The following is a 10,545-nucleotide window of genomic DNA, read 5'->3' as shown; positions in this document are numbered from 1 at the left end:
TCCACGAACCCGAGGACCCATGGGTCCTTGAGGGGGTTCCTGGGGGTTCAAAACAAAATATGGAACAGTTTAACGATTTTAAGCCTATTTTCTATAGGCCTACTTCGGATATATTTTTGATGGTTCGCTCAAAATAGTGACAGGGGGGGATTAACCCCTGCCTGCCTCACTGCTGCTCTTTCCCTGTGATCCTGCTATCCCATTAGTATTCCCCATTGACACATGCTGACAATAACCTACTGAGCAACTAGTGAGTAATGCCCCAGTCGAAATGAATACATAGACATGAATGTATGAAAAAATAACTGTATTGACATAGTGGTTAAAACAAAGTGTTACATGTACAGTAGAGTAGAATCTCAAAAGCCTGCTAATGAGATTCCCGACAGACACAAATGCATCCTCTGTAGGCAGGTTATAATATAATGTATGGACATCGGTCATCATCTCACTGAAAATTAATACTGTGATGCAGCAGCAATCATCATAAAACTCATACAACAAGATGGAAATACAGATGGAAAAAAACTAACTGGAGACCTGCTCCCTTTGTATCTCTCTCTCGTTCGCAAGCACACGCACGCACGCACGCACGCGCGCACGTGCACACACACACACACACACACACACACACACACACACACACACACACACACACACACACACACACACACACACACACACACACTCATACCACCTGGCCCTGGGCAGTACGTTCAGGTAGCTGATGTTCAGGTAGCCTTGTCTGCTGGGGTGCTCGTCTGCAGCAGAGGAATGCCACGGTGAGGATGATGACAATGACAATGATGAGCAATATAAAGATGATTCCCAGCAGAAGTCCTATATTCAACTCTGGAGGAGTTAAGAGAGAGAAGGAGAGGGAGAAAACAGAGTCAGTGTAAGTGTCTGTTTTGTTTTAACTTCAATACTTTCTTTAGTTTAAGGTTAATTTGTTTCTATGTTGCTTATTTTGGTATACTATATTTTGAAACTTCCTGTATATTTTGGTTTACTTTATTTTGAAACTTCCTGTTACTGCACCTGAATGCACATAGCTGAAGCAGCTAGCTTCACTCACTCATTGCTGAGTGTTTGATTCACAACGCTACACACACAGTACGAAATGTTTGATAGTTTATTTGCAACATTCATGTCATATGTATACTCAATTCTTTAAGTAATGTTGAAACCTGTAAGATGTTTGCAGTTTAAGTGCACAGTTGAGTGAAGTTATTTATTATATCCACATTCCACAGTGCCTGTTCGTTTGGTGTAGCCTACCCTGCAGTGCCTGCTATGCTGTGACTCTTTGATGTACCTGAGGTTCAAGGTGGCTTTTCCCTTAGCACCTTTGATTAGCGGAGCAAGGTACAGGATTGTTTCTTTATTTATTGATTGTTTGGGGTTTCATTCATAATTTACTTTGGGATCTAATTAATTGTATTTTGTTTATGGTATTTTGTTTTGGTTTATGGTACATTTGGTTATGGTGAATTTTGCTGGAGTATTTGCCTTTTATATTGAAATTAATTGAGTTATTGCATCACTGAATTATAATATCTTGGTGAACTTGGTGGACTATTGAAAGTGATTAATTGATTCAGTTGTTATAGTTTTCACGGTGCTCGAATGTCAGTGTAAAGACGAACATGTCGCATCGCATTTTCACTTAATCTGTCAAGCCTCATGATTTGTGTGTGTGTGTGTGTGTGTGTGTGTGTGTGTGTGTGTGTGTGTGTGTGTATGTATGTGTGAGTCTCCTGTTAGTTAGTGTGTGTGGGCTGTTTTATGACCTTAAAGCATATATAGCTAATATAATTTTTAGAATGTATAGTATAATGTAGTAAGTGTGGGTCATGACCGAAAGAATAAGGGCGTGAATACAAGTGGCCGAAATGAGTTTTCTTCAACGGGTGGCTGGCATCTCCCTTAGAGATAGTGTAAGAAGTTCAGTCACGCGGGAGAGACTCAGAGTAGAGTTGCTGCTTCTTCTTCTGGAAAGGAGCCAGCTTAGGTGGTTTGGGCATCTGGTTAGGATGCCTCTCGGGCTACTCCCTAGGGAGGTCCTTGAGGCACCTCCCACTCGGAGGAGACCCCGGGGCAGACCAAGGCACAGTTGGAGGAACTTGAGGAAGCACATCGACTCACTGGCCTTGGAAAGTCTCGGGATCCCCCAGGAGGAAGTCACTAATGTTGCTCTGGAGAGGGAAGTCTGGAACACTCTGGTGGAGCTGTTGCCCCCGTGACCAGACTACGGATAAGCGGTAGAATACATCAATGTATACATCAATAACAGAAAGCACAGTCTACCTCCCAAGCTGTCTGTAGATGTGCACTGCTGCGTGCTCAATGCTCCCAGCTGGGAATGTTTGGGTCTGGACGGGATGTATGCTGCCACGGTGAAACAGTAACCCTGTCCTGGGTCTAAGTTAGGCACCACTGCAACACTGCTGTCAGATATGTACTCTCTCTGTAAAACAAAATGGTAAATTATTGTAAGTTAGGAAGACATTTTACCGTTACAGGTCTGTAACAGTGAGAGTGTAGGCCTACCAATGGAACAAAATGGACCTTTATTATAGTCCTCAATTTGAGTCAATTTGGTTCTATTTGTACACTTTCAGAGTTAAATGAACACTGAGGATTTTACTTAGCCGAAAAGGTGGCTTCAACATCTAACGTCTATTCAGTATTTTAGCCGTGACGTGAGCTCCCCCTCCAGAGATACTTCCGGGTCCGACTTTGTGTCGCTTTTCTGTCCCCATAGAGTTATACTGTGACGTTCTGTCGGACTAAATCTGAGACGAAAACAACCACGAAAGTCTCATTTTACCGCTTTCCCCGCAACAACAAAGCTGCTGCTCTCCCAAATCTGGCTGTGACAGGCCGTCTGCCCCACACGGAATACTATCGCCATTTTATTTCATTGTGTCAACTAAATCCTTATTAATTGCAAACTAGATTCAACATACTCAAGCCTGCACACATTCTAAATATGCCCCCGAAATATTGTACTGAGCAAATGGACTGTTACCACCTTCAATAATAATGATGATAGTCTTTATTGTCTCCACATCATATATTTTCTTTGTCATGGACACTTGTACAAAACATTAATAATTCTACTAGAGTTGGAAGAAGACCCATTTTAACCCTCAATGGCTTCCTTTCTGAAAAATAACGTCATTGTAAAAAGATTCACGCGTTCTATTTACAATGAGATGCGGACGGGAGCTGGTGCCACTTGGACCCGGACGTAACGTAGCACTACAAAATGACGTCGTACTTAAATACTGAATAGTGTAGAAACCAATGGGGCTCGCTTTTACAGTATATGGTTGCAACATACATCGCAGATCGCATCACCAATTCATAATCCCTAGACATAACGAGCCAATGTATTAAATAGTCTGATTATACTTGGGTTATGGATCGGCATGAATTGTGTGTACAGTATAATACCTTTCCAGTACTTCCAGCCTTGTTGTAGTTGATCTTGTACTTGAGATCCTGCTTGAGGACATCTCTGATGGTGAGAGGCTGCCCGTGGTTGTTGGTGAGGCTTGTGATGGGGTCACTGATGTTCAGAATCACGCTGTTGTCTTTAGTAGGCTCCGCATTAAATGACACTGCAGTGATCTGACCTGACACACACAGACAGGCAGGCACAAATTGGTGTGTGTGTGTGTGTGTGTGTGTGTGTGTGTGTGTGTGTGTGTGTGTGTGTGTGTGTGTGTGTGTGTGTGTGTGTGTGTGTGTGTGTGTGTGTGTGTGTGTGTGTGTGTGTGTGTGTGTGTGTGTGTGTGTGTGTGTGTGTGTGTGTGTGTGTGTGTGTGTGTGTGTGTGTGTGTGTGGACCTACTTTCTTTATAAGGGTTGAACTCTTCAGACATGGTGTGAGGTAGATCCTCATCGTAGCTATCAGAGGATTCTGATAGGATGTCAGCAGTCCAGGCCCTGTCCAATAGGAATACATAATACCCAGATGTCAAATATCCTCAAATGCAGTTAACAAATCAGATTTTCTTCTACCTCTAGTATGATCTATTTCGATATTTGCCTATTCAGAAAAGTGGGAGTAAAAAACAACTAAGAAACATGCAATGGTAAGACCAGCAAAAAGTCACACACTTCTCTGCAAAGTAAAATCATCAGTGTTCATTTAATTGAGACTTTGACTGGAAGACAATCACACTTTCACAATCATGTGATTTGTATGAAATGGAAACATTGCCTTATTACCTCAGCTGAAGGGATAAACATCAGTAACAACCTGGCAAAAAACAACTAAACAAAGAGAAAACATTTTCCTGTTCCATGTAACAATGAGGCACTTCTTTCAGTCAGCCAAGTGATGAACTAAGGCTTCCTAGCCTCTCCTCTAAGCCTTGCCCAAATAAAGTGCATGCCACAGCCACACACATAAACAAAGAAGTGCTTTTACAGCTGTATCTCGTTATTAGATACCATCATTCATTCAAACTGTAGTTAGACCACGGGAATGCGTTGAGCAAGAAAGCCCCTTATTTTCAGCACAGCTGATTTTCAGTAAAACAACAAGATTTGCGTACAATTTCAGTTCAATGCTATAGCATTGAAAATCACATTCTGAAATTGCCTCAATGGCAGAAATGAGACGTTTCTTTATTTATTTTTGTTCCAAGTACTGTGAGGCACAAGAGCAGAGTTCATTTTAGAGCTTGAATACAGGCCAGAAGCCACAGTGGTGTGAATATTCTTCATAGAATAGAATAGAATAGAATAGAATAGAATAGAATAGAACAGAACATGTCTAGGCTCCTACCTGTCTAGTGGTAAAAGGTGGTTGGTCATATCACATTCTGTCTCTGATGTTGTGATACAGTGTGTCTGCATCCAGTCATCATCCTCCCTACAACATCACACAGTACAGTTAGTAACACAATAAGATTATTACATAATTGCCTATAATCACAATTATTTTGCATAATTGCAATTATTTTTGCATAATCATCAATCGTTTTCATTCATGTGAAATGTAATGTAATTAACAAATAGCAGATCTACACTTGCATATTTGGTATTTTTACTATTATTCAAAACATTTTAAGGTATTATTTAATGTATAGCCTGTTCTGGCCTATTTTGATTATGGGACAGGTCATGTCAGTCCTTTCTGTGTATATGCAAGTTAATTGTCATATCTGCCTTGTGCAATTTTTGTTTACCAAGCCTAAAAGTAAAAATAAATGTAATTGTTATTTGACATATTACAATGTTCAAAGCCAAATAATCAATCAAAGCCAAGTTAATCGCAATTATTTACGCGACAATTCATCATCAACTAATATTTAGTGATCGTGACTGCCATAGTTTATATGTGTGCTTGTTTGTGCATGTCTGTGCATTCATGTGCATGCGTGCTGTGTACTCACTTAGTGTACTGGACAGTGTATGTGTTGTCACTTGATGACGTAGTCCAGGTGAGGAGAGTCTTAAAGTTGTCAGAGACCCAACGCACATTCTCTGCTCTGACATCAAAGTCCTCACCTTGGATAAAACCATTTAAAATACATTTTTATCTTACAAAACATACTGGATGTAGGCATACTGTATATCTATTATAGATTATAGATTTTCTGTTGTAGTGATGAGTCTTACTACTTCATGTGATTCATTATATCTAGTCATCCTGCAAATAGAACATATGTCAGTAATTTAAAACACAGCACAGGAGAATAGCGCATTACTCCGTTTTGTAACACTACTTCATGTACTTCTCTGCAACCTGACTCATTAAATGAGGCCTTTATCTACTACAAAATATGTTTTCTCTTCAGCAACATTCTCAGCATTCCAAACCAACAGTATTCACTTCAGTACTTTGTCAGGGCATGTACTGTTTTTATACATGACCCATGCATGGGTGCTACTGGCATGATTAGATCCAGCTGTTTGCTGCCTGACTCATTGTCTCCCTGAGTCTCTGTCTCACTGCACTGTGTAAATGTAAAGTACCGGTATATGAAGTAGAGCTGTTCGCCAACTCACACTGGGCCAGGTCAAATTGTTAATTTACAAAAATAACTACAGTATTTGTCCTACAATTATACCACAGTACATTTAACACAGTACATTGAGTACAACAAGTATTATAACGACTGTATAGTAGGCCTAGTTATAATACCTGTAGCCTCGTCTGATATCTTGTTAATATCATATCAAATGTTTCCAACTTACATATTCTAAGAAAGGCTATCATATCTGTCAATGTTATTTTCACTACAGGCACAGGCACCGAAACGCGTTCATTGTTATGCTGTCTGTTAGCAGCATACCATACCTATAATGAAACAATAAAGTGCCTTAATGGACGGTTCTGTGAGTGCTGATATTCTCTGCTTTAAAAGCACTACAGGCACATGCAACATTTCTTCTTTTTTTGTCATTGAGAAGGGTTAAATCAGTAAAAAATATGTTCTCACTACAGCAAGGGCAACATCTGTCAAATCAATTCAATATTATTTGATAAATATTTGTTCAAGTTTATTTGGGTAACTAAAAATGCCTAGAAGGCTAAATTTGGGGTGTAGTGGAATTGATGTTCCTATCATCTTTTTCAATGTGTTACAAAAATGCCAAACACACTCCCAGGTGCAATGTAGGAAATAACAGTTGCATGTAGGCTATACCACATGTGAAAAATTTCGGGGATAAGAGGGTTTTTCCCTAGAGTTCCTGAGAAGTATAGTAAAGTTGGTGAAGATAATTGTGAGTCAAGCTAAATCGATTGATTGTAGAAAAACTAATCTTTGACAATTGTAATGCAAGTCTGAATCCCCTGTGCATTTGTCTTCAGACTGTACACCATGAATAAAATACTGTATAGAAATTTTCGCAATTCATCTGGCAATTTAGGTAATGTAATTTGATCCCAATAGAAGAGAAAAACAACCACTCAGTCGAGTCTCAGTCTGTACAGTCTGTACATGCAGTTTACCGGGTGCAAGGCTCAAGAAGATTTCTTCCTCATGTAATTTGATCCCCCTGAGACAGATTGGTTTTTCTACAGAAATAAGTCTTGTTTTTCTCTTGCTAGTAGAAAGAAAGACTATTGTTCAATCTGTAATAATGTCTGTCTTTGATTATGGTGATGTGATGTGCTGTGCATGCTTCTCTCCACGCTGAAGCCTCTTGAAGCACAGTGCTCTGTGATTTATTGCTGGTGATGGCTATCTCACCCATCGTGGCATTTCATATGAAAAAGTGGATTGGGCATTCTCGCAGTTCGTAGAGACCAACATTATATTGGTGCAACCACTCCAAGGAACAGCAATGTCCGTGACTATGTGACTGTTACTATGTTTAGAGTACCAGTAGGGGCAAAAGTGGAGCTGTTGTGCCAGAAACAGAGAGAGATAGTGCTGCACTGTTGCCTGCTAATGAGAGAGTGAGAGAGAGAGGGGGGGGGGGGCAGGGGGAGAGGGGAGTTGCACCACTCAGTTCACACAGGTGTGATTTTTTATTTATAAGGCCTTGTGTGTGGTAAGTTTCCTTTGTACCTATCCTCACTTTTAGATGCAAAAGTCACTGAACATTCAATTGATTGATTGATTGAAATATTTATTAACAGTTTTCAGAATTACAGTACATTTCAAGCACAAACTCAATACAAAGACTGTTAACTGTGAGTGGACGACCCAATTAAGCATTACACTTGTACAACAGGGTCCACCATGTTCAATTCATCAAAACATTTAGAGACGTACAAATACACTTCTATATAGTTAAAGAACAGAACAGGAATTCAACTCACTCAGTCAGTCAGTCAGTCAGTCACACACGCATAGATATAGGCCTACCACGTAAGAATGGTGAACGCACAAATGGAACAAACTTCAGGACTCTCTGAAACTGTTTTGATTGGTCTCAATAGAGGCAATGTGTGCTTCTTGAGGCCACACATATAGTCACTGCAACGGTTTCATGTAATAGCTGACTATTTATTGTCTCCACCAATCTTTGTGATCAACCTGGGCTTTCTCTTCACTGAGAGCATCAGGATGCATTCCATTTGTGTCCAAGAGGGGGCAGAATCTTTACAACAAAACTCATCTGAACTGCACAAAAAGTAGGCCTACATTTTATAGTTGGGAAGGCTAAGGAATAGGCTACAGATTTACAGATTTGGACTATCATGTATAGTATATTTGTACGTCTCTTAATGTTTTGATGAATTGAAAATGGTGGACCCTATTGTAAACAAGTGTAATGCTTTATGGTGTCGTCCACTCACAACAGATTTTTTGTATTGAATTGTACTTGAAACCTACTGTAATTCTGCAAACTGTTAATCAATCACTCAATCAAAAAAATCTAATCTAATAATTCCACATTCATTTGACAGTTTTCTCCCTCTAGGTTTTCAGACTCCAGACAAATTATTATCTAATGTTTCTCTCTAAATTGTAAGCTCTCTGGATGTCTCTAGGAGTAGGAATGTGTATTGGAATAGGCCTACATCTGTTGTCCATATTATGTTTAAGTCTTCATCCATCTTCTGGATCAACCTAATTGATACGTTTTTTTTTTTAAATTATTTTATATGTAAGAGCAGTGAGTTTGAAGAAATCTTGTATAGGGGTCCCTGCATGGCGACAAAATATTTTCAGATGGGGTCTGAGTCCAATACATTGGGCTGCAGACCCCCACTATACAGTATACAGTATGTCAGACCGCAGCCCGGTGAAATAGCACGGATTGGCAATTCCGTACATATACACAGAAAATCCGTACATATTATGGCTACTGTAGTTATTGCCAATCCGTGCTATTTCACCATGTTTGGGTGAGATCGAGAGAGACTTCGCCTGGAGCCAGCTTAGGTGGTTCGGGCATCTGGTTAGGACTGCCTGCCTAAAGGCATAATGGTAGTACATAAAGTAAGATGAAACTTGAAAGTAGGGTACTTGACTGTAGTTGGCACAATTCCAAGCAGCGAAAGGCTCATTAATTTGGTGGGGAGCTGGTTTTTCAGTTCACTGAGCAGTGAATGGTTTACATTGTGCTTGTAGTGCTCAGAAGTGGTTTGGGGGGGCAAAGCACATTCCTTACATGAACCTCACACTGGGTATGGACAACAGCTGCAGGCCAGACTGATAAACACTACAGGCCTACTATCCAAATAGCCCATATATATTCTGCTACAGTCTGTAGCAGAATACCGAATACATATTATGCTACAGTCATTTGCAGTTACCGGTATGATCAAACTTCATGTACACTGCAAATGAATGAAAACCACTTCCAAAACAAAGACCTTCAAACTGTTCAAATCCAATCGCCACACAGACAGGACCACATATAGTGGGCATATTCCTTTTCTTCTTTCGTAATAACACATAATCGTAACTAACAGTATGTCTTCACTTCACATCATTTCAAATGGGCTTTTTTCCTTGTTCAACTTGTTTATAAACTGCTTCTGCATACTGCTCTGCCTTGGACAAAAAATATCCAATGAAAGTGTATTTGCTAAATTACTAAATAGTAAATACAATTTAACCATGTCTATCTGTCTATCTATCGATCTATCTGATACCGTGTGTAGATTACTATCACATTGTTATATACTAGTAATTAAGTAGCCTAATGTATGATGTATATCCTACCTGCAGTTGTCGTCATCAAGGTTCCAAGATAAATCACAGTCTTGAGGAAATCCATGTCTGCTCTGAGTCTAACAACTGCGTAAAAGAAAACGGATCGATACGTTGTACTTGATCGCAGGTGAAAGAACTTGTATTCTTCTGTTTCTACCAAAAGTATAGCCTATTCCTTCCGCGATGGTCTTGTAGTTTAGTGTGGATTTCTATGGAATGGTCGGAGAGATTTTACTGCAGATGAAAGTTGTGGAGTGTCCTACAAGTTCGAATACAACCTGAGAAGAGACGGTTGGAATGTGGGGTGATGGGAGCATGGGACCAGGGAGTTTTCTCCTCATGTGGTCCCCCGCCCCGCCCACTGACTTAATCGTGACAACTGTACAAAGATTTGTTCAGTTTGATACCATGACTGACTGACAGAATCAGAATGACCAGTGACTGCATGGTCCGATCATATAAAACGGAGAATCAACCCTGTAACCTTTCTTCTTCCACCCGAAAATTGTTATGTATCTCTGTGAGATAGAACGTCAGCGTTGGTGGTATAGTGGTGAGCATAGCTGCCTTCCAAGCAGTTGACCCGGGTTCGATTCCCGGCCAACGCATATACTTTTCACTACAATGAAACATGTTCATTTTTGCGATCAATTTTCCAACCTTATTATGTTTTACTATGACGGATTTGTACGTTTCTTTTCTCGGAATTGCAGCTGCAATTTTATATTGTATTATATGATCAGCTTGCGTTTTCTGCCATTTGCAGCAGACTACACACAAGAGTCTAGCGCGCACACAGCGGCGAAGTTAGTTTGATATGTAGGCCTAATCCACGCAAATGTGGAAACCTAATAACCTAGTAACCTAGTCTGTTTAGTTTGAAACCAACCAGGGAGTGAAAGATA

The 10,545-nt window shown here is 40.1% G+C and overlaps 1 protein-coding gene across 1 annotated transcript; it reads right to left on the bottom strand.

Moving 5' to 3' along the window:
• Positions 1–290: 290 nt before the first annotated feature.
• On the bottom strand, positions 291–10,025 carry LOC308326420 (tissue factor-like). The gene is made up of 7 exons (XM_080779300.1): positions 9,650–10,025; positions 5,414–5,528; positions 4,804–4,890; positions 3,862–3,956; positions 3,463–3,644; positions 2,311–2,470; positions 291–852 (listed from the first exon to the last, which is right to left on the bottom strand). Exons 1-7 carry the CDS (start codon positions 9,702–9,704, stop codon positions 689–691), a joined length of 858 nt encoding a protein of 285 aa, XP_080635426.1. The 5' UTR covers positions 9,705–10,025; the 3' UTR covers positions 291–688.
• Between the last annotated feature and the right edge of the window lie 520 nt (positions 10,026–10,545).

The sequence above is a fragment of the Protomyctophum bolini genome (assembly GCF_963924005.1).
Source record: "Protomyctophum bolini genome assembly, chromosome: 12".
In the NCBI taxonomy this organism is placed as follows: Eukaryota; Metazoa; Chordata; class Actinopteri; order Myctophiformes; family Myctophidae; genus Protomyctophum; species Protomyctophum bolini.
This window is presented reverse-complemented; position numbering and strand designations above follow the sequence as displayed.

Bases quoted from the DNA above. Each gene is read 5' to 3' on its own strand.
- LOC308326420 (XM_080779300.1), bottom strand. From the start codon at position 9,704: ATGGATTTCCTCAAGACTGTGATTTATCTTGGAACCTTGATGACGACA. The intron at 5,529-9,649 runs GTAGGATATACA...GTTTTATCCAAG, and splicing joins CTTGATGACGACAACTGCAG to GTGAGGACTTTGATGTCAGA. The intron at 853-2,310 runs GTAGACTGTGCT...TAACTCCTCCAG, and splicing joins ATCTACAGACAGCTTGGGAG to AGTTGAATATAGGACTTCTG.